The 24991-nt window shown below is 46.2% G+C and overlaps 1 protein-coding gene across 2 annotated transcripts in view; it reads left to right on the forward strand.

The window, feature by feature from the left end:
* Positions 1-24991, forward strand: part of MAP2K5 (mitogen-activated protein kinase kinase 5) — a 237197-nt gene that overhangs the window by 191881 nt on the left and 20325 nt on the right. For both annotated transcript variants that reach the window (XM_008064694.1, XM_021715641.1), the window contains 2 exons: positions 7426-7487; positions 10304-10349. In XM_008064694.1, coding sequence (XP_008062885.1) covers positions 7426-7487; positions 10304-10349 — 108 coding nt within the window. The remainder of the gene's footprint in view (positions 1-7425; positions 7488-10303; positions 10350-24991) is intronic.

Below are 24991 nucleotides of genomic sequence, written 5' to 3' on the forward strand. Positions count from 1 at the left end.
ATACAACTTGCAGCTTTGGAATTACAGCCGACACTGCCTTTGAATCTGTTTAAAATGTGTAATCTAATGCCGCCAGCACCCTTGCGCTGTACAGCCCTGCGAGTTCCGGTTTTCCCTCCTCCATGGAGCACAGTGCAGGTGGCAAGTAGAGTGAACATTTGGGCGGACATCTAGTGTGCAACGTGGACGTGTCTCTGCAAGTCCTCAGAACCTGCCTTGATGGTGTCACGGCTTGTTGATTTTTCAGAACACGAACCTTCCGGGTCCTCCTGGCCCTCACGGTGTGTGGGTGTCTCCCTGTGATCCTTATCTAGGAAAAGGGAGATTGTTCCTTTCACTTAGGCACAAGCGAGGGCTGATTTTTCTCTTTTGTTTCTGTTTAATTTGTTTGTGATCTACCTTTAATCTAAGACTGCTTTTAGCCAGTACTTCTACCGTAGAAGCTGGTGATGTGCCAATGTGTATATTCACATTATAATTCAGGTCCTGGATCAGACATGTGCAGCTGGACTTTTCCTGAGGAAAAAAATTGACCTTACCAGTGTATGAAATTCAAACACTATATAGGGACAAGGTAGAACCACAGGTAGGAATTGCTGAATAATTACCTTTAGACCAGCCTGCGCAGAAGACTTCCCAAGAGGGTGAGCTCATTTAATGGTTCCTAAAACTCAATCTTGTGGATGTCAATGGTCATGCTTGATTATTTGCAGCAGTGTTTTATGAAAAAGCTGTAGAAATGCATTGGGAGACTACAGAGAAAGAGGACAATAACGGGCTTTACTTTTGTAATGAAATCCCTTTGGCATAAGACAAGTGTGTTTTCTGCTGCTCTGCCTGGGCTGCTGGGAAGGGAGGCATGTGGTGTTGGTGTGGACGTGTGCGCGGTTCACATCGGCTCCCCTGGATGTTGCTGGCACTGTAGCTTATGACCAACGAGAGACCACAATAAAAAGAGAGACCACAATAAAAAGAGAGAATCCATTGCATATACAGCTTAAAAGATTAATCTGTTTTTCATTTCTCCACCCATTTTCAAGAGATTTTATAAAACACCGAGATCTTTGCCAAATGTTTAGAAAACCACTCATATAAATCTTTTAAATGACAACAGAATGAGTCGACTACATGAAGGTTCTTTGACATTAGTAACAAAGATCGCTCCTCTCCTCTTATCCCAGTACTGAAGAACTTCCAAACATTTAGGATAAAAAAAAAAAATGGGAGAAATCTCTGTCATCTCAAATGTCAGAACCTAGAGACAGATTCTTTTAGACCTGTTCATTTATATTTTGTGTTTTTTATAAGCCACCTAGCAGGGATGGTGTGTGGCTAACAGCTGGTTCTCCTTGATTAAAGAGTTTATGGGCAGGATGGGTGTTTTAGGGGCAGAAATTCAGGCCTTTAGCCCCTGGTTCTAGGCCCATCTAGACAAGTTAAATGAGCTACTACTGTCAGCCCAGGCCCTGTCGACAGAACTTCCCACCAAAATGCCTGTTCATGCAATTTGTCACATCTGGCACCCAGAGCATGGGGTGACCCATGTAGAAATTGAGTCATCCTTCACTTTCTCTGCTCAAGCCTGATGTGGAGTGGGATGCATCACAAGCGAGCTCTCTGCTCTCTAACTGAGGGGTCAGACGTATTCTCTGCTGATGTCATCTGTAAGCCTTTCTAAATTCAAAGCCTCACCCCCCGCCAACGCTGCCCTCCATGACACCCTGAGGTTATGTCAGTTCTATCATTAAAGTCAAAATACTGATTGTTCCCTCACGGAGCAGCCACATCTTAAAATAAATTCTGTGTTTTTAACAAGGACTGATTGTGTAAAAGTCTGCTTTGTGGTTATGGCTTTCCATCATGAATGGGGCCACCCCGTCCTTTGACCAGGGTCTGTCTCCCACCTTACCCTGTCTGATGACATGTGACTGCTTTTTCCCCCATCTACAGTCCGTTTCAGCAGATATGTACAGGTTTGAAATTTAAAATACTAAAACGTAGGCAACTTCCTGGAATCTGCCACTGGCTCACACTCTGGGCAGGCCCTGTTTGGTTTGTGGATTAGCTTCTGTGGGGATCCTTAGTCCAGTTTTTTTTTTTAACTTTTTTTGTTTTTTGGATTTTATTCAAAATAAGTTTTCTCTCCAGGCAAGTACAGATTTGCCCTGTGGATTCTACCAGTTGTCTCACAAAGATGCTACTTGAAGGCAGTGGCCAGTGGAGGATCAAAAACCAATTTGGGGTCTGACAGGCAAAGTGCTGTTCTGCCTGATGTGAAGCCCCTGGAATTACAAACGACCTCTGACCCCAGCACTGTGGATAGAAGCGGAGCAATCTCATGGAGCCAGACCAATTAGTGTGAACCCCAGTGCTAAGAGCAGAGGCTGCCGGGCCAGGCCAAAGGAATCCAGGCTTGATTAAAAGATTAACTTTTAAAACACGAAGCTTGACTCTTCACATTGGTTAGACTCCAGGTGGGGCTCTGATGTTAACCACCTATTGGCTGGATGGCTTGATACCAGGAAACCTAGAAATGGGCTATTAAAAGGAAGTGAGAAAGTGCACCATGTTTTGGTCAACTTGCCTGCTGCCTTGATCTAACAGCACAACTGACCTTAGAATTGTCCAACACAGCCAACACCTCGCAATGTCTGAGAAGTTGTCTTGTCTTCCTTAGGTTTTACTGCCAATGCACATAAGCTTTAGGATCATCTGTTTTGCACAAGGAGAAGGGAACAGGTCACATATTCCTTAGGGGTGCACGCCCTCTGAACAGTGGTGCACAGGTTCTTGGAGGAAATGGATTCAGTGTCAGTCATCCCACAGTGCCAGGCTCGTCTTCCACCTGGTAGGTCTCAAGAACACTGTTGAATGAATGAATGATGGATGATCATTTTTATATATCATTTTTATATAGCATTTTATGTTTATGTCCTATCAGTGTCTGAATTAGCCATTGTCAGGTCCCATTTCATCTTTAATTTAGTGAATTTAAAGGCTAAAATGAAGTCCTCAGAAAATTTTTTAAGCAAAGGTCCCTTGACTTTTTCCAGTTGAGTACTCATGCCAGGCTCTCCCTTAGACAAAGCAGAGTTCTGGTGAGCATCTGGGCCTCATCTGAGTGTTTAAGATAGTTCCTTACCTTTTGCTTTCTGAACTTCGTATTTTGACATCATTTTAGATTCACATGCAGTTATAAAAAAACAGCACTAAGAGATCTTGTGTATCTCTCACCTGGGTTTCCCCAAAGGTAACACCTTATAAGTATAGTAGAGTGTCAAAACCAGGAAACTGACTTCGAGACAAGATGCAAGACACTGACCTTCTTGGATTTTATCAGTTTTACATGCACCTGTATGGGTGGGGTAATAAATACAAATGATATCCTCCTAAAGCCAAGAAACATCATAGTTTCAAAAAAGAATATTCCTTTAAAATAGTGACCTCCCTTTTAAGTAAGTTGTTTCAAACGCGTGTTTCTCATTCATGTTTTCTCTATTTGGAGTATCCAACTTGCTGTCTGCTCTCAAGGCCACCAAGTGTACTTGTTGGCAAACTTATGGTGTAAGTGAAATGGCAGCAGCTGCTGGGCTTGGCCACCTGGTCTCCTCCCCCTCCGTCTCCTCTGAGTATGTAGGTACACACTCACACACACATTCACACACTCAGATTTTCTGCTGCTTGCCTTTCTTTATGCCTGAGTACCTTGCTGACAAGTACTAATAACAAAATACCCAGAGAGTCCAGCCGAAGTTAGCATACATTAGGCATTCTGAACTTGTCCTTTTGCTCGTAGATTGTGCGTAATTAATAATTAAACAGTTTCAGTTGTAATGGGTTGACCTTCTTGAACTGTTCATTATTCACGAGGCAAAGGCATCACTCAAACTTCTTCCCATTGTCCTTCACTGTTCTCTAGCACGCTGCATGCTTGTGTGCCAGTTGTTTAGCAAAAGGGGCTGATCAGGTAGTTCCTGGAACCTCTGAGGCTTGGAACCTGCCCTCCTCGGTGGTGGAAACTGCTTGCTGAAATTGGTGATGGCAGCTGATTCCATGTAACAGTTGCCTGCTTGGTAAGAAGTCCTCCTTGTGTCCCGTGAGCAGGACTCTAAAGTGGATTTGGGCCAGTCTTAGGTGGAGACTTTGGTGAAGGCTTTGTCCACTGTTTAGTTCCACACCTCTGTCCTTAGAAGTTCAACAGAAAACCACCACTCACACCCCCACCACCACCCCAAGATCCTTCCCGTGAAATACAGCACCCAGAGTCCTACAGAGGATGACTTTTATGAACAGTTTGGAGTCAGCAGCCAGTCCTGGGAGTCATGAGTGAACTGCTTCTTTCACCTGCTTTATATTTTTGAACCAGAACCCACATTTCCTAGGGGACATTTCTGAGAAGTAGCCACTACTCCTCTGCAGGGTCTCTGAAGCTCGTGGGGTGGTGCTCATCCTTCAAACCCCATGGGACCTGACACTTTCCCTTCCCAGAGTGAGGGTGCCAGAGCACGGTTTTACTGCGCTTCCTACCCTCCCTCCGCACATTGGAGTTAGCAGAGCAGGCAGGTTCATGGGGGTCTGTCATGCCCAGAGCTGAGCTGACTTCTAATTTTATTTGCTTTGCAAAGAGAAAAGTGTACTCTAAAATCTCTGGCACGGCGGCTTGCTCAGGTGTGTGTGTGGCCTTTCCTTGTGTGGTGGCAGCCTGCAGACTTGGTGGGCTTGTGACTCTCAGAGGCCTCCTGTGCCCAGTGTTCTTGTGTGGCTTCTCACCATACCCATAGTAGGCTTCTGCATCTCAGAAAACTCTCCCTTGAGGTGTGCAAGAGACATGGATTTTAAAACAGAAATAAATATCTGGCATTATGTGTGTGAGATTAGAATTTCCTCTTCATCTTTGATAAATGATTCTCTCCAACCTCCTCTGAGATGAGAATCCTCTCTGTGGTTCTGCAGAGCCAACGTGGGCTGGCGTTTTCAGAAGTGAAATAAATTATTCATGGGCACCACCCAGTGTTCCTTAGTTTTATAATATGAGGGACTTAACAGGCTGCAATATCAGGTCTTAAATAAAATCAACTACCCATGCGAGATGTCACATTTCCTCGTTGTGTTTCTCATCCGTGTTAAGATGACATCTTCATCAAGCTGCCTAGTCTATAACTCATTAATTTACTCTTGATATACTTTGAAATGAGACCCACATTAGCATCATGTTTTGTACCAGATCTCTGTAGAAAAGCAGTCCAGGATCTTAATCATCTTGGTAATATTCAGCCACATTAAGACAGTAAGGCTATTATTTTTCTAAATATTGCATTTTAAAGCAACCACCAATGACTCAGACACTTGTATTACTATACCCTCAAAAAAAAAATCCATGAAGGAATTACTTAGAGAAGCTTCCTAAGTGATCAGAGTACATAATTTTTACACCTCAGACTTTGAACTATCTTTTTACTAATGGTTGGTGATACAGTAAAATGTCACTTCTTGGACTGGGCCTTGTAGGAGCTTGTAGAGTTGGTGATATATATGGCTTTCCTAAAACTGGCTGGGGCTGAAACTGATATCGTTTTAGTTTTGCTCTTCGCCATTTTATAGTCCCTTCACTGAGGACTTGCCATGCTTTCGCTGCTTTTTTCTTTTGAGTGAACTGGTTGCCAGCCTCCTCCCCTGCTTTCACGCCCTCCCTATTTAACGCCTACATGTGATCCTATGAACTGGGTGAGATTTTGTTTCACTACTGTTTTCCTTTGTTTTCCTTTCCTCTTGGAAGTCTTTATTTCTCTACTGATGAGAGTTTTAAGTTTAGAATTGCTCACCTCCCTCCTCTGGATGAATAGAGCAAATTAAAAGAGGACAGATATGCAGAAACCATGGCACATTTTGTTCATGTTCCTTTTAACCTCTTTGGGGTTTTTTGGTGTGTTTTTGTTTTGTTTTTTGGCTGCTTTGACCCCCTTAATTCCTTTTGATTTAATTGTATTTTCCAGCAGTTTTCAATTGTTTGAATTGGAAACAAAGCCTTAATAAGAGTTCTAGTTAATTTTCTGTCTTGTAATTACCGATCTCATTTTTCTGATAATTGGCCACAGCAATTATATGTATATTTACTAATCACATAGGAGGCTGTGCAATTGTATCTATCTGCCACCATTGATAATGACACGCATATTGCAGAGGTGCTTTTATCATCTTCTTTTTTCCACTACATCAAAGCTATTTCCTCTCGTTCTCAATAATGAATACATGCATGCATTTGACACAGTTGTGTGCTAGAGAAATTGTTTGGCTCCCACCAAATGCTGCATGCTCTGAGTTTCTTGCCTGCAGCGCTGGAAGGTTGTATGTAATGATATATTGCTCATCCAAATGGCCAAAGCACTCCAAAGCACAGTGAGATTAAAATAAGTCATTCCTTTGTTAATTTAAATAGGTGCATGTATCATACTTTGCAGGGCACTTTGTGTAGGGATGTCAGGGAGGAAAAAAGCCGCCGAAAGGTATTTTTAATAGCAAATGAGAATAGATGAGAACGGAGTCATTTGCAGCTGCCACTTTATGTGGCTCCCTTGTTCCAACTGTAGGTCTAATGAGATGACTGTTAAAGTACTCTGCAGTGTAATTTCATTACATCCTGAGCTGTTACACTATAAACACAGTGGCGCTCTCTGTCACTCTTGGAAAAACTCCTAAATTCTTAAAGCCTTCCTTTGCAGCGGGAATGAGGTTTGCTCCCTGTGTTACATGGTGGGGAAGGTTGTTGCTGTGTGGTCTTCTGCTCTTTTGAGGGAGCCCCAATTTTATTTGGTGGTCGAGTTGGGAGGTTTTTTTGTGCTTAATTCACTGGCTTTCTCATATGAGGAGTTTGCCTAACAACTGGCAACATAGGCTAAAATTCTTTTTCAAGAAACAACTTCCCCCATAAAAGCATTTTTATTAAAGTTAAAAAAAAATCTGACCCAAATTATTCCATTAAGGACAAGCAGTTGAATAGACAAATAAATGTAAATAAAAAAGAAAATGTAAATAAATAGCAAATCCAGCAAAAGAAACAAAGGTCAACACAAGAATAATTTCGCAGCTCTCTGTTAATTACAAGACCATTTGTGTGTTACTTAAATAATCATTAATTTCTCATTTACACTTTCCCTACCTTCTCTCCTGCCCTGTGGCTATCATTGTCCTTTTTCCACCTCCCTCCCCCTCTGCCCTCGGTTCTCACCATTGTGGGATACGTATGGCTTCACACTTGGTGTTTTTTACCTACATGTGTGGAAGAGCGTGGAGACGGTCTCTTTAATAGGACAAGACCTTGTTTTCATTATCCTCATCTCTGTACTGCTCCTTGTGTGGGTGGGGTGGGGACTGTGAAAAAAAAGAAGGAATTGTGACTTTCAGTGACTTGTTTTTCCTCCATCCCAGGATTCGCCTGTCCTTCCGGTTGGAGAGTTCTCGGAGCCATTTGTACATTTCATCACTCAGTGGTGAGCCCGTTTGCAAACATGCCATGCCCTCAATGTAAATGATACATGCCATTAACTCGCGGCTCCGTGAGACCTTATGGCTCTCCCTGCTTCCTTTTGGAGACAGGAGGGACTTTGGGGCTCTGGCAGATGGGGCAGCAAAGCTGAAGAAATTGTTTAAATTATGTAAACGTTATTTACACAAAGGTTCATAAACGCACTTCAGAGGCTTTTTCCTGTTTTAATAAACTGCTGAGAGTCAGGCCACTTCTGCACACAGATACTGTTACCGTGCTTTTCTTTCTTTTAAGAAATACACAATTTTATAGCCCCTATTGAACAGACATATGAATCTTATTTTTATTAATGTAATCTCAAGTTACCCATAAAACTGTCAGTCACTTAGTGGAAGTGGTGTCGTTTATTAATTCATCGAATTTTCAGTAAGTAACTTTTATCTTTGGTTATATTTTAAACACAATGCTGGGGCCCCATTTCAGTGAATCTTGATGTTTGAAAGATTGAACTCCCAGTTCCATTATGCCTGCTTTCCCTCTCTGAGAACTGAGAGGTGCCATGTGACCCCCGAATCTCTAGGAGACTTCTTGGCGTTCTGCACCCCAGGAAACCAGCACTCTCCTGCATGGCTCCTTGCCGGCCTCAGCCCTTCCCTCCCAGCAGAGCACATCTCTCTCCTGTCACCGATTTCCCCATCAGTCCCCTCTTCCCTGCCCTGCAGTACTCCCTTGGCCCCTATCCTCTCCCCCATCCAAGATCCAGGAGGAGATGGGAGCATGGGGTGACCGTCCTGGGAGCAGGGGACAGAATGCCTGGAACTCCTCCATGAGGACCTTGCTCCCCTACCCTCCTCCATCACTGCCCTCCTCCTCACCCTTCAGACTAATGCCCACTGGCAGAAAATGAATGACCAGACCCTGCCTTTCAGAAGAAAGTCCTGGTTCCTATGGTGTGGCCACATGCTGTGGTCAGCCTCCTGCTAAACCCGAGTGGTGTGCGCTGGCCTCCCCGCAATGAGCTATCAGATGATGATGCTGAAGGGCAACCGAGAAGTATTCGTTAGTATAAATGTCAAGTTTATCACCTTGTTGACTAAGTGTAATATGTTACTTCTTAATTTTAAAAAATGTCTCATACAGTTTATATTCCATTGAAAAACTATGTGGGGAAGAAATTCTTTCCTTAGTTTTTAAAACTATATTGACATTGAATGGTTTGCTTGTTTAAAATACTTATATAGTATTCTGTAGCTTTTACAAACTATTTTTACTTCAAAAACATTTTATTTCCAAAGCATGCCATATTGGGGGAAAAAGCATATATATTGGTTACAGCCCAGAATCCTGAGCTGTCTAGAAGTTCTTCAATGAGTTAGAACCAGGATCCAGAAATATATATATGAATTGCTCTTAATTTTCTTTACTGTAATTCCTAAAAAATACTCCAAAGCACATCATAGTAACACTTCATTTTGAGATGCAAAAGTTGAAAAGCAGACCGTGTGGTCCCTGTGCTCCCTGGCAGCCTGGTGTGGGCACCCCCGCCCAGAGTGTCTGGTTTGTGATGGGTTTCCATCGCAGGTCAACTTGCTGTGTGGTCTGAGACCCACGTGGGGTGCAGCTTGCCTGGACATGGGGAGAAAAGTGGGTAAGGCTCTACCTTCCTTCTGTCCAAAAATTTATCAGCTGTTAGTCAAAAGTTTTGTGAAGACAGAGGGAGAAATATCCTGTGTTGAAATTTCCACAGACGTCAGGCCAAAGTGGGTAATAGCCTTGTTTCCCTAAGAGATCCAGCGATTTAGGATTGTCAGATTAGGACTGTTACCGACTCCACTGGCGAGACAGCTTGAGTTACTTGCTAATGGATGCAGTATTTGAGAGGTGCATATGGTTATTTATAGGGAAGGCAAATGTCCTCGATGTCATTAATGGTTCATAACTACTGCTCTTGTTTGCCAAATGATCGTTAAATCTCTCTATTTAAAAAAAAAAACTACTGTCAGCAAATGCAGAGATTATACAAAGGGTTTTCTTCTTGCTTGCTTCTTATATAAAGAGAAAAGCATCTGTGTGATCAAAGTAGTAGTCTCTTGTCATGACCGCAACCCACAGACACTCTGAGTTGAGAACACGGCCTCAGCCAGGCGGCTGTCCACAGTCACCTTGGTCCCTGTGTGAGTGCTCCGTCACATAGCTAAGAACGTGCCACAGTTACCAGTTATACATTGTGCATGGAAGACAAGAAATATGCTGCATGAGGAATGTGGTTCTTTAAGCAGCTTAAAGAAGTTTAACTGTCCATAGTTGTTTAGTAAATTACCAACTTGTGATGTACCCAAAATTTCACGTAAACTAATGTGTAATAACCCATCTGTGATTTTTATAGCATTTTCTAGACTCCTGACCTCTCTTATATACTGCTTATCATAGTGAAGGAATGAGATTTATTTTCACTTGACAGTGTTGTTTCTTTTTTACTCTCTTATCCCAATGACCAAAAAAGTAGTATATTGCTCCCTAAATTTAAGTTTAAAATAAATTGATAACTGCATCAGGAACAGAATATTGCTGCTTTTTTCACATTAATTTTAAAAGTAGAATTAGCATAAATTTAATTTAAATGCATTGTTTATCTGTATTGTAAAAGTAAAGCCAAAAAAAGTAAAAAGGTAACTAAAAAGAAATTTTTTTGTTTCTGATTCATAAGGCCCCCAGAAATCTGATTGAATAACAGTCACATTCCAGGGAAAATGGGGGTGGAAATCAAGGTACAAATTGGCAAGTGACACAGATAACCTGAGTTTTCTTTCCCTACCACAGCATGCGGAAACAGCCAAAAGAAAGGCCCGCCCCTGAAGAACTGATGGTGAGTAAATGTTTTAGTTACAGTAGAATTCTCCATTATATATTTGTGTTTTGTATTCTGCTCAAATGCCCAAAATGGAATTTAAAGCAGCCATAGGCTCTGGAAGGTGACATTCTTGATTTCATTTGGGTGGGCACTTTTGAAGCTGTAGCCTCAGATGAATAATTTTCACTTTTTAAAAACCCACTACCTTTTTGAAACTTAAACTCTTTCCATTTGTCTCACTCAAGGGCCACAGACTTTAAGTAGGTTACTCCTCCTCCTCATTTGCTGTGACACCCTCTCAAAATCCAGATGCTGGCGACAGAGAAGAGCACCAGCACGTTAAGTTTTCAGTGTAGCCCTGCAGGAGCAGTCTGAATGTGGCATGGGGTCCTCTTAGACTCATGTAGAATGGAATTAAACTGGCTGCAAAAGATCATATGCATTTTTGGTCTTGCTCAGGAAGAGGCAGCTCTGAGGCTGCTGGAGGGTGTTCTCACCTCCAAGGCCGCATTCTTGGATCATAAATGACAGTTTTTAGTCAAACAGGGAGGGAACAGAGACGCTCTCAAACAGTCCCCAAATGGTCATTTATTTAGTGCAGTGTTGATTTGCTAATGCACGAGCTGCTAGAAGAATGTGAGGATCGTGCGTTGGTAACTGATCATTGGAGTCCTTTCTTCCTAAGGGTGTGCGCCCCGTCCTGTCTTCAGATCACAGCAGTCAGAGCAGACCTCTGTTTTCTTTCAACTGTTTAAACAATATGCACTTTACAGTTACCAGTCTAGAGGTCTCTGTCCTTTGTATTCCAGCCTAGTGAACAGTTTAGGCACCCACACTTCTGTAGAATACAGATTTCACCCCCATATATAAAATAGCAGTACGTTGTTCCCTTTTGCATCATGAGTTTTTTTCAGGAAGTTGCTTTTCTCCTCCGTGTTCCCCCAGAGCAAAAGCTCAGTTTTCAGGGTAGTTCCTGACTAAAGTTCACTCGTAAGCCTCTGCAGTTTATGAATGCAGGTTTCATGTCTAGAAACAGTTTTGCATTGGTTTTGGTCTCCTTGGCGGCCAGGAAATTCTCGCAGTTAGTCACATTCCAGGACACTTGAGCAGGTCCTAGAGATGCCCGTTTACCTGTGCATCGTGATGCCATGGCTAGGTGGCTCCACCAGTGAAACAAAGGAGCAGGGTTCTGAAAACCAGTATTTGTATGTAAATGTGTGTTTAAGTACTGCAGTGAGTTGGCCGCTTAGAAATGAAACCTGCAGAGAGTACATACACCCATAAGCGTACATGGGCAGAGGCGTTGGGGAGGACCACGCCGGGTGGTGAGTCGTAGATAAGGCTGAGGGCACACACTTTCAGTGTCACGGAAGCAGGTAGATGTTGGTGCATGAGAGATAGAGAGACAAGATGGATTTATGTAGTATCTCTCTCTGCAACTCTACACCCTGGTGTGTGCTGCCCTACATTTTTAATTAATAAATATCAATAAATCAATACAATACAATGAAAAACATAGTCACAGGAAGCACCATCCTACACTTAATTTAACACGATTTCTGGTGCTGATCACTGTTTGACTTTAAATGAATCTGCTCCCCAAGGTCCAGAGTATGGAGGTGCATGGCTTGGTAAGGGCTCCATGAGGAGGAGAAATGGACTGTGCGGGGGTTGCTCTGGCCAGGGGATTGAGCCCTCCTGCCCATGACCAGAAGACTGGGCCCACAAGGGATGGAACAGAAGGGGGCTTCCCTAGTTGTGAGGCAGCTGAGTCACATCCTAGGCACCTAGTCAGAAGGGCCTGGTCCCTTTATTCCTTCTAACATATTAATGGCTTTAATTTTCCTTTCCCCTCTCCCCTGCAACCTGCTTGATGGTGCTCCCATCTGGAGGCTGGGAGCCTCCTCTGGCATGCATGACCTGGAGAGCCTGTTTGTCACTGTGGTGGGGGCAGTGCCTTCCATGAAGATAGCAGTTTATCACCCAAGCATGCAGCCACAGCCTGCGGGGCACTGGCGTGGGCTGCACAGCTTGGGCCGCCTTGAATGAAGCTTGCAGGGTTGTTGAGGTTCCCTGTGGGCCTGCATTTCCAAATCAAGGAGAAAATCAGAGATGGGTCAGGAGGAAATACCATCTAGAAACTCGTACGTGAGCTCCGGGTATGACTTTGACCAGTAAACTCAGCAAACCCCCGCCTCAGTAAGTCAGAAGGTAGGCAAGGCAGGCCACGTCACCCTCACTCCTGGCCTGGGCACTAAAACAGGGAGGGCGCTGTGTATACCAGGACCCAGTGTCAGGCCCTAAAAGCATCATCTGGGCCATTTGGACCATGTCAGTCTTAAAGATAAAATGTAAAACTCAGGGTTAGACCCTAGAGACCATTAAAATCCCAAGGTTAAAACTCAGTTGTTTAGATTTTTATTGCCTCTACTTTGTATGGTTGTTCTTAAGATGATTGTCAGTTTTTATATCCTGAGTGGAAGTATTTTAGAGCTGGACCAAGAAATTCCTTTAACATATACATTTTGGGGAGGCCAAGATCTATGTGAGCTACTGTGGTTTTCTGGTGTGTAGCCATGAAGCTTCATAAAATGTTCTCTCAAAGTTTGATCTCCAGCATCCATATCACCCTGAGAGAGCTCAGAACCAGGTGAACCATTGGATTCAGCAGATATGCACAGACTACTGTGGGCAAGGGCCACTGCTGGATTCAGCAGAAGATAGAGAAGGAGTCACATGTCTATGGTCTTGCAGACCATGGCAATTACTCAGATTGTTAGAATGGAGTGACTTATAAAAGGCTGCAGATCTATGGGGACCTGCTGGGAAAACGGGACAAGACGTGGGGACAGGAGCTTTTGGAAAGGGTCTGTGGACGATAAATTGAATTTTAAGGGTCAGACTGTTTTCAAGGGGCCACTCCAGACCAAGGAATCAGGAGGGGCCGCCTGTGAAGGTGAGGGTCCCAGACCCCTCAGAGCAGTGTGGAAATAGAAACCCCTTTGACGTCGACCTTGGAGCTCTGATCGGCAACATGTTGGCTTGGTGGGGCAGTCTCTTGAGAAATTCCACTTTCGCAAGAGGAACCAGTGTCCAGGTTGAACACCTCGACTCTGCATAGCAGCAGCACACCCGCCCACAGGGCTCTTTTTTTCTGAGTAGATGCCCTTGCGTAGACTCCCATGCAAGTATCAGGCAGTCCCCCGTCCTTGGGGAAGGTGTGGCCCTCCTCAATTCTTTAAGAACCTGTTGCATAAACCAGGACTCAAACTCCACAAGGTCAACTAGGCACGCAGGCAGCTGGGGGCACCCTGCCTACTGACAGGCCACACAGGTGGGAAGCCCACCTCTTCTCCCGGGATCATGAGACCATTCTCAGTTCCCGCTTTTAAGTCAGTGAATGCAGATCACAGGAGAGACCTCCATCCGTGCTGCCCCTGTTCCGTGACTCAGGACCAACAAGCGCAGGGAAGAAGCTTCCAGGCAGGAAAGACTCCCAGGTGGTGGCAGACAGTGTTCTGCAGATCAGACAGCCACACAAGGGTGTCATGGCCTAGGACAGCCATACAAAGGCGTTGTGACCTAGGACAGCCACACAAGGGTGTTGTGGCCTAGGTGGGAAAAGCCAGCTTCCACCAGTCAGGTAAGGTGGCCTGGACCACAGCAAGGCAGGGAGACAGTGCACAGATGGGCGAGAAGTTCCTCAGGATGTCAGGAGTCAGACTCCAAGCTCAGCCGACAAGGGAGTGGAGGTGAGGCTTCAGGCTGGTCTGGCTGTTCAGTGTGTGGGTTTCAATATTTTTAAGTAAAGGGGTGTGAAAAGAGACATTGCCGGAGAAGCCATGTGATTCTGTAAGCCACGAAGGATTCCTTCTGAGGAGCTCCTCTTCCCTAGGGCCCTTTGGCAGCTCAGTCAGGCCATGACTTGGCAGGCCTGTCCCCTTCCTGTGTACCCTCAGCGTCTTGTCTGCAAAATCAAGAGACGGACCAGATGAGCAGCCTTCGACCATAGGTCTGTGACTTTAGGAAGTAGGTTAGAGCCCAGAAATGATGTCCAAAGTCATGTAGGCAGGTGGGGATTTGCATTTTTTTCTGAAAAGAGGAATTCATGGCTGTCCCCAGTTTTTCAAAGGGGACCCTGACCCTAAGTGATTAGGCTCCCCCACTACCTTTCCATTCTCTTTCTTAGAGCGTTGTGGCCAGAACCAGAATAGCAGTGCAGAGGGAGGCGTTTGTTCACTGGGATGGTGTATGCTTGGGGAGGAGAGCACTGAGGGCCCCTCCCATGGGGCTCCCCAGGAGTCCCCACCAACTGCCAGGCAGCTCTTCCACCTCCCAGCGCCAGGTGAGGGCTCTGGGCTCCCACACAGTCACAATTTGGGCTGGGAGTGCTGTAGGTCTTCTATGCATTAGAGTATTTCCAGAAGCTTTCCATGTCTAAGCTCTATTTAATGGAATCTATGCATAGTAAGTAATCAGGTCAGAAGAAGCAGCATCCCGGTTTGAGATCAATCGCTGGCTAATACTTTATCTAGGCCACTTTATTATCTCATGCTGATCCGATTCCCATTCTCCTCCTCCTCTGTAGCACGCGCTTCGGCTATGGTAGAAGTGCGTCTCACATACATATTAAAAACATATACCCATTCTATCTGTATGTAAATGCGTGAGGCACAGCTGGATACTGCAGAGGAGTTTGATTTACTAATAGTTATTATCTGTTCTAGCTGTTCAGTGGCAGAGAGCATCTCAGAGACACAAGCTGGCGCAGAAATTGTCTTTATGCTATTACTATACTGCTTTGGTAATTGTTTAAAAACATGGGTTTTCTCCTCAGCTTCTGATAATGCTGTTATTTTGTGCATTTCCTTGTACATTCCAGAGCAGGGCAGCCTCGTTTAGCATATCCTCAGCTTTGGTTTCCAATTCAGGCACCTGAAAAGAAATACAGAGTACAGTTTGCAATTGAAATTTGACATTGTGCTTAGAAAGCAAGTCAATAGTGGGGCTGAAAGTGCCAGCAGGCGTGGTGTCGAAGGTGGGGGGTGGTAGCTGTCCCCAGACGGTGCTTGGAGCCTTCCCTCGTGCTGTCCAGCAGCTGCAGGCTGGAAGGCCTCTCAGTCCTCCGTGAAGGCATTGTGTGTAAGCAGTAGGGTTGTTCGGGGCTAATAAACACCAGACTGTTCTAGAAAAATCTGTTTAAACATTCAATTACTTGCTAAGAGATGTTAACTTGTTTAATTCCTCTAAATTAAATTGTCACTGGTAGCTTTTCTGCTTTTCCAAACCTGGTTGTAATTACATTTCAGATAGTTAGGTTGGTTGTTCTCTTGGTTAATCAAGGTATATGATAAACTGGGCATCTGCGCAGCCCCTTGGAAAGCCACAGTCACTGTCACATTGGAGCTGCCTCTCCAGCACTCACACTGCAGTGTGACATTGCAGTCCATACCCAATGGCCTTGTGTCATCATCAGACCCAAGCGTCTGATCACTGCAAAAGACAGAATGCACTGAACAGCTAAGAAGATGACTTTAACCAGGCTATTGCGATTAATGAGAAATGACTCAAAGAAAAGGGCAGGGCAGGGTTTTACGGAGGCATATATCCAGGGAGTCCCTGCAAGCCTTGTGTGGTCAAAGGAGGGTGGAGAGGATCTGACCTCTTGTGGCCAGGGCCATCCTCTGTGGCTAACAGAAAGGTGTGGGAGTTTTCCTGTGTCTGCTTTCTGGGAACATGGGGTTCAGATGAAGTCCAGCATGGTCACCACATTCTACCCGATAGGCCAAGACGAGTTTCTGTTCATCTTGGTCCAGGATTGGCATGTGCCCTGGGCACACGTATGAAGAGGCACATTTCCACAACCCCTGGAGTCGGCTCATGGACCCCTGTGCTTGCAAAAACTCAAGCTTGTTAAAATACTAATGATGGGTGAAAACCAGTGTGAACATGACTGTAGTTCACATTGGTTATTATGCCTGTGTTGTATCGATGCTGTAAGGTAAACCTCACGTTGCATCTGGCCACCCTTCCTATCAATATCGCTTTGTTTTCGTTATTCATGTGGCAGTAGCTCATAGCTTCCCCACCCAGAATTTGCAGGGAGAAATCCTGGCTGGGTTGCAACTTCAACCAAATATCTTCTTCATGCACAAAGTCATCATAGGAGACGGGGGACCCCACATAGGTCCAGTTGACAACCACGTAATTTTTTTTTTCAAGTTCCGAAGGCTATTAAGATGTCTGTTTGTGTCTGCTTATGAATAGGAACCCACAAGTAAAGAAGTTGATTTTAGCTTTTTAATTGCACATAATTACATCGGCAGAATCACTTTCTGGGTGCTGCGATCACACTAAATCAGACAGCTTTAATTTGAATTTTTGATGACACATTAACACTTCAGCAAGAACAGAGAGATTATAACCCCAGAAAACAGGCTTTGTTTTCTATAGATGTGACCACTCAATCTTTTTAAGAGACTTTAGCAGATAAGTGCATATATATGCATGTGTCTATATCTCTAGATACATGCACATAGCAAGAGAGACACAGCTGGATCAAATCTGTCATTCCCTGATCATGGTGACCTGACAGTTGTAATTTCCCAGTTAAGGATAATTTTTTCCTCCATCAACCCCCAAGCCAAATCTCTCAGTATGGGGAAGATTTGCCTGTTGAAGGTTGTGGTCATTTGAACTTGGGCCTGCACTGCTACCTTCGTGTTGTGGTGAGCTGACATCTTCCCAGCATCTCGGCTCACGGTGCAGTGAGACTGTGTAGTACTCATTGACCTCAGAAGAGTTTGGTTATTTGGAAGCAGTCAAGTGGGCAGTTGGGCCCAGTCATGCCCACTTCACAGGGGGCCACATGGGTCTTGGGGTCTTGGGAGTGGATTACACATTAGTTCCTCATTTGACACCACTCATCTCGTCAGATGCTTTGCTGTCTGGGTGGTGGCCTGAGCTGAGAAGGCCTCCTCCCTCTCCCTGGAGGTCTTTGTCCTCCTTCCTGCTGCTTGCTGCCTTCACTGAAGCCCACAGATGGTATTGTGTCCAATGTGGAACAGCACCTCACTGTGTCTTCATCTCATGGTAGCAGGTGGGGCCATGGAGGATGATGGCTGTTAACCCCACAGCTCATCAGAGTCATCTGGGAAGGTTAAAAACAGAAAGATGCCTGGATTCCAGCCCCCATCAAGGAACCCCTGTGGTGTTTGGGGCAGGGCACAGGCACTCCTTTTGTTTTTTAAAGCTCTCTAGGAGATTTCAGGGGGCAACCAGAAGTGAAACTCACTCATTGAATGCCTTTTTCTCCAAGTTCCTTGAAGGGGGATCGTGACCATATAGTTCAGGGCCCAGCTTGGTCCTGTTCTGTCATTCACACTTGTGAAACTGGGCTCGGAACAGATAAAGACAAGTAAGGCATGTCTCTTATTCTCCAGGAACTCACAGAGCACAGCTGAAGAAACTGACCCAAGAATGTCACGATAAACAGTATGAATTAGGGGGCCATCTAGAGTCCATGGCCTGACACAAAGCTTTTGTTTGACTTCCTGCTAGGAGAGGTCATCTGGGTAAGATAATTTGGTACCAAAATAATGACATTTCCGGGATGTTGCAGTGTTTCAGGGATAACATTCAAAGCACTTGACAAGCAGTACAGACGGGCATCACCCATCAGAAAGGCGCCAAGTCTTCCATCCCGGCTGTGTGCACAGAGCCAGGACACAGCAAGTAGGTGTCCCCCAGCAGCACGCAGGATCTTTGGCATGTATTTGCCTACCTGAGGATTCACCCCTAAAAGCTAATTCCAAATCAGGGTCGTTAGAGAGCTGAGACCTGGAAGAGGCCTCAGCTGGCACCACCTTTGCCTGGTGAGGTTGATGGCAAGTGGGCAGACCCCATGGTCTTTCTGTGTCAGCACAGCATGTGCCTCCTGCCCCCAGCTCTTGGAAACAATGTGTTTGGTTGAAAAAGACCAGAGACATGCAGCCACTTATAGGGGGAATGGAAAAGGACCCTAAACCTAGTCCTGGGGTTTGGGAATTGCTGTGAAGGTAGCCAAGTTGTCTTCCTGTGAGTACACACTGATAAATAGATGCGATGCTTATCAATTGTTAATGAGTCTAGCCAGGAATTTTAAGGGCTGGAAAAATATGAGATGCCTCCTATTTACAGTTGCAGCCAGCTGGATTTGTTTAATGGGTTGTTTGCTTTTTAATTTGTAGCAGTTTTGAGAGAGACCTTTGGGGATTGTGTGTCTTAGGTTTCAGACACAGTTATTTGGGGGGCCAGATCTGGCTGCAGATAATCTGAGGTTCACTTGGCCACTCAGAGACTGCAGGAAGGCAGTGGGCCTTCCATCCCTTACTGAATTTTCAAGATGAGAATTAAGCGTCAGGCCTTGGTCTACCGGGAGACATTGGCGGCGCAGGCACCAGTTTCTCTCCAGCATCCTGGCTTACCATTCCTCTGTTCTCCTCATAGAAATGGTCACTGATTTTGAAGTGGGAGGATAGGTGCCGTTCGTTTATCTGTGCAAAGGTTCCCTCGACACAAATAAAGATGGAATTTTCAAACGTAACCTGATTAACTCTTAATTGTATACCGATAGCCTGTGTGTCTTGCTCCCCAGAAGGATCCAAGTCGCTTTTTCAAGCTGAGGGAGGGGGATTCAATTAATAGCAGAACTTTCTAATTGTGGGATTGGCTTGTGGTATTGACAAAAAGTTGTATAAATAGGGTACATTTTTCCACTTAAGAGGGCTGTGCTGAAACATTTTTAATTGGATTTTCATGGTGATTGACAGCATCTGATTATGACAGTAACTTTATTTGGCTGGACAGCCTCAGCCTCTTGTTCGGGTTTTTCCATCAAAGCTCTTTCTTCCCCCTCAATCCCCAGCGGAGTGGCAGGCATTGTGGACGAGCCTTTTAGCACCTTTGTTGAGGCCGTCCCTGGTGACGATTGGGCCCAGCTGGTAGTAGACAAGAAAAGGTTCCCTTCACAAAGAGGCTGTGTCTCCTGCCTCTGCCTTGCAATAATTTTAAGAGCCCCCCAAACCTGTTGAGGATTAGAAGTAGCTTTAGATGTGAAATGAGTGTTAAGTATTAGTAATCGGGAGACTAGGGCCCCGGGGACAATGGAGATAAACAACTGCAATTAAGGCAAATCTGCCCATGTCAACAAAATTTAGCAGAAACAGATGCCCTCACCATTTTGGGGGATTGATTTGAGGGCACCAAGGAATCGATTTTTGTCTTGTTTACACTTCCAAGCCCCTGTGATATACTGGAAGCTAAATATTTCATACAGCCTGATTTGAGTTAATTTTTTTCTGCGCCTCACAGTAGGCGCCTGCCTCCTCGCAGTGACCAGGCCTGAGTTTATTCAGCATTCACAGGGAGCAGCTAATTGTCTATGAAGGGCCCCCGTGTTTAAATGGGCTTGACAGGAATTTAAATTTTGTTTCAATCAACCCCTGTGCTCACAGCCTGCTCCACTTTCTAATTTTTAAATTAAACATGATTTTTTTAAGCCACAGCCTTGCCGCTGGATCACTCTGGCTCTGACTCCCAGGAAGGCAGGTCGGCAGCGCCAGTCGCGGGGTCTATGCGGGGCCTGCGGCACCAGAGGTCTTTCTTCAAAACAGGCTTCCTCTCCGTCGGGGTCAGCAGCCTCCTGACACAGCCTCCTCCTGCCGTCGAGCCAGCCACCCCACTCCCCCGCACAGGCTGCAGTGCTGCCTCATCTGGAAAGTGGGTTAAGCACCAGAGGAGGGCGTGAGATGACTCGTGTAACTGGCTGCACGTCCGGGAAGACTTCTTTCCACCATGGGTGGGGAGAACGGGGGCCAGCCCACACGTGTGCAGGTCGTGTCTGCTCACGCCGTCTATTTCCTGAGTGTCTGCCCTGGGCAGGATACCCTGCCTGTTGCGGAGGATGCAGCGCAGTGGCCCTGCATCCTGACCCCAGAAACAGCCATACCAAAAGCCTCCCTCACCTGCTCCTTTACTCTTGGCCTCCCTTCTCAGTTCTGGTGGCCCCAAACTCACAAGACATTCTCACATGGCCAGCCCTTCGCTCTTGCAGTTTCCTCAGCTCCGCGTGGCAAACTCCTACTCAGCTGCCAAGACCCACCTGACATGACCAGCTAGCACAGCACAACGTTCCTGTGCCCGTGTCAGGTGGGTTGAGGCCTTACTCCTGGCGAGTGCCCCTCTTAGCGCATACTGCACACTTGGTGGCAGCCCTACCTGAGACCACAACTCCCGAAGACGAGGTTGTGTCTCATTGGTGGCCATGTCCTTAGCATCCCATCCGTCCTCAGCCCTGAGTGGACCTCAAGTAAATGGGCATTGAATCAAAACAATGTGAATTCCACAGGTGACTTGAGCTCAGGGGAAGGAAAGATGTCTTCCAGCTGGGGGTGTCCGAGAGGCACTGGAGATGGGAGCACACTTGAGTATTCATGTGCAGGGGTTACTTTCTGCACACACATATGCAACACAGCCCATATCAGTAGGAAAAATTGAGACCCTCTAATGTCCACACTCATCACATGCACACTACTTACCAGTCAGCTTTTCTGAACTTAAAGAGATTGGAGAGACAATTGCACCTAACTTAGGGCTAAAGATGGATTCAGAAAGGGTTCTGTTCTTCAACCTTAAAAAATAGATTATACAGAGGGAAGTGATTCTAAACAGATAATGTATTTTAAACACTTGAGTTAGAGAGTTCTTTGGTAGAAGTTATTTGACCTTCCCATGAACACTGCAAGGAAGATTTTTTTTTTTAATTGGATTCACTCTGTAACCCAGGCTGGAGTGCAGTGGCACACTCATGGCCACCACAGCCTCAACCTGCTGGACTCAGGCAATCCTTCCACCTCGGCCTTCCAAGTAGCTGGAACTACAGGCATGCACCACCACACCCAGCTAATTGTTTTGGTTTATTGTAGGGGTGAGGTCTCGGTCTTGAACCCCTGGACTCAGGCAGTCCTCTCACCTCAACCTCTCAAAGTGCTGGGATTACAGGCATGAGCCACGACACCCAGCTCATAAGGATTATTCTTATTTCCACTTTACCGTAGGTACATAAACTAGGGCTCAGAGAGGTTAATTTACTTGCCTGGAGTTACACAGCCAGGAAGAAAACGAGACTTAGAACATAGGGTTGTACTGCATCAGAGTGATAGCCATTGGTGCATAGTAAGTTGGGAATTGTTACTGCAGTTTTGAGAATCAGTCCAGTTATTTCTTGCAGTTAGAAAAATAAAACTATATACAAACACAGTACCCTCCAGGAAGTATGTAGGCCCAACAGCATGTGGTCTGAAGCCAGTACCCCTGCAGGGTGCTCGCTCAGCTCCCCTCGGGGTGCCTCAACCTGCGTCCCAGCCACAGTTGAGGCAGGGCAGATGACAGCACACCCCTCAGCCTCCCCAGTCTTGGGGCCTGGCAGAAGCCCAGACTTTGGGAAGAGAGAGTGTCGCAACCGGCCATCTGCACCTGGTCTGCGAGCTGGTCAACTGAGGGGATGCCACGAGAATGTGCACATTGTTATTGTTTGGTTTTGGCATCCTGTGGTGAGAGCAGGACAGGGCATGTCCTGCTAGCCGTCTAGCCTAGGGTCTTCCACCCGTCCTCTTCTCATGGCTGATGCTTCTCTGAACTCCCAATCTTCTTGCGCACGGCCCGTGCAGGGTGCTGCCGTTGTGGTCCTGAGTGCGGTGGGGCCTGGAGAGTCTCCAAGCCATTTCTGGAACATGCCAGCCAGGCGTGTGTCCCAGAGCACTCTGCTCAGTCCAGATGCTTTGGGAGCACAACTTTCTCCGCGGAGGAAGCATGTGCGGCCTCACCTCATCACAGGCCCCTCACACACATGGCCCAGCGTAGGGAGTGACAACAGTCAGACTCAGGCCTGCCTCTCGGCTGGTGGTGTACAGGGGAGAGGCTTGCTGCCCAAGGCACAGTGCACGGCCTGTGTAGCTGACCGGTGGTCCTGGGAGACCATGAGTCAGCAACATGGAAGCCAAGTATGGGTGCCATAGGAGACATGTGGACAGCGTGTGGCGGTCACACAGAGAGGAAGCCACACAGACACCAGGGCCCCTCAATAGGGGAGAGGGGACGTGGGAGGGGAAGACAGCGGGAGGGGAAGACAGCACGAGATGCCCATGCCAGCACAGGCACTGGAGGGTGGGAGCCAGGAGCCACCACCTCACCCTCTCTGTGACTGAGGTGGCAGAAGCAGGAGGTTCATGCCCCGGCAACTGGCAGACATTCCCTGGCAATATGGCCTTCATGTTGAGGCCAGGGAGATTGAACCTGGCCTCAGTAGTTCGCGTAAGCATAAGAGCCAGGAAGCAGCTCTGGAGATGGAAGGAGACGGGCATGGGTGTCAAAAGATGCAGCTTCCAGCACAGCCACACCTGGGAAACTGGGTGAGCACCAGCTGCTTACCTGGCTCGTGGAGCCCAAGAACTTCACTGGGAAGTGGGGGACACTGGCACCTCACAGGCTCTCAGCTGCTTTGTCAACTTATATAGATGGCATCTGCGAAAGCATGTCATGAGCTCTACAACACTTGATGCAGGGCGCACAGTCAGCCTCTGGGCCATGGCTCCTACTGCCCGGCGCTCCTGAGCATCTCCAGCTGCTGCTCTGGGAAGACAAGTATGGGGGGATGGTGGCTCCATGTGACATAGAGCAAAGCAGGTATCTGTCAGGCCTTGGCAGCAAGTGGCCACTGAGTCAGGGCTCCTAGGTGGGCTCCGCGGCTCTTCCTTCCACTCCCGGAAGCCTTCACCTCTGTCATGAGGGAAGTGTGTGAGCTTGTTGTTGGAGGGAATCACTGAGAAACAGTCAGTTAATCAACAGGTGTTTGTGGTCCAGGCCATGTGGTAGGATAATGGGCCCAGAAAGAGCATGGAAACACCCACATCCTCAGGAGCAGGCTAGACACACTGTGGTGACACTTTGAGCAGGCTGGATCAGCCGTGGCAGGCCAGGACCTGGGAGATGGTGGCACAGGGCCAGCTCCCCCATCCCACCCTTCCCTCCCCCACCTGCTCTTCTCCCCCACCCAGACCCTGCCCCCAGCTACCCAATCTGCTAGGTTATTGAACCTCTCTCAAGCTCCAGTTCCTCACCCACAAAGATGAGGACTCACAAAGCATGACATGTAAGCAAGATATAAGTGTGTTACATGTTTAGCACAGGGTCTGGCATAAGATACATGCTCAGTAAATAGTAACATGGTCATCATCACAAGAGGGAAGGTGTTTTAGAGAGAGAAAATGGCACAGGCAGAGGCCAGAGTGAACAGGACAGTGAGAAGCCCACCTGGCCACGCAAGGAAGACCCTTGGAGATGACTGGGTGGACAGACCTAACCCAGAAGGACTTTGACAGCAGAGAGCAGTGGGGCAGCCAGAGTTGTGCTGGTTACTTCCAAGTGGCTGGAGGCGGCAGCCACTGTCATGAAGAATGGTGGCCCAGCCCGCTGGTGCTTGCTGAAATTCCCTGAGGCCTCCAGCCAAGAGACCCAGCAGCATGTCGCTTGTCTCTCCCTCTGCATCTTCTTTCCTGTGTCCTTTCTGTCACTATTGGGAAAATCATTAGTATGCTAATCTAGCTAGCGTCATTTTAACACTGACCTTTGCTAACCTGCCTTTGCAATTTCAGGGACTATGTTTGACTTCTCTAAAAGTAACCTTAAATTGGAGTCTTGTAAGAATTCCAGAGCTGTATCCTTCACTCCTTCTTCTAATGAGGTTATGACCAAATGCTCATTATAATTGCTTTAGACTCCTTTTAATTTTCAAGCTTATTAATCATAAGAAGAGTTATTTAAAATTGCATAAATTAATCTTAGATTAAAAGCCCATCAAAGCCTCGAAACAATTAAGAATAAGTAGGATTTCCCTGGGGCAGCAAGTTTTATTTTAATATTGTAGTCAGGTGGATATCAGAACCTTGAAGTATGGTAGTGATTAATGTATGCAAAATTTAAATGAGATTTTTTAAATGGCAAATCTAAATCACATATTGACCTAACTGTAGGCTTTAACTGCATTGTCTGTCATATATTTAAACTGTTTACTAATCAACATTTTAATTACAGCATGTGCTGGCAGACCCCAGGACAAATAAAATCTAGCATTTTAAAATGTTGCTGCAGTCTGTTATCCAGAAACAACAAGTCTCTTTTATCAAGTAGCATGGAGGAATGAGAAGCAGAGAGTGGACTTTCCTGGCCCATATGGAGCTTAAGTGTAGGGTGTTCAGTGGTCAGCCCTGCTTCCCCATGGAACTGCGGCTGGGTCTCCATGGATGCTGATGTGTGTTTAATTAAGGGAATGCTTCCCCTTAGTTATTTGAGCCCTGGTCGCCAAACATTATTTACTTAAAGTGTGTGTAGCCCTGAGGTCCCTGGGCCCCCTCCCCCTATATGGATGGCAATGAGTTATTTCCAGAGACTTGATTTGGCCTCAGCCACAGTGAGCAGACTTTACCCTGCCGCCCTGCCTCCCTGCCTCCCCACCTCCTTGCCTCCTCCATCGCCACCAGGTTTGGAGAGAATATCTCTATTTTGCAAATACTCTGTTTCATTATGGAAAGTGAGTGGGCATGAGGGCCACCTTGAACAAG

The sequence above is a fragment of the Carlito syrichta genome, unplaced genomic scaffold, assembly GCF_000164805.1.
Source record: "Carlito syrichta isolate Samal-C Ts95f unplaced genomic scaffold, Tarsius_syrichta-2.0.1 Scaffold101933, whole genome shotgun sequence".
NCBI lineage: Eukaryota > Metazoa > Chordata > Mammalia > Primates > Tarsiidae > Carlito > Carlito syrichta.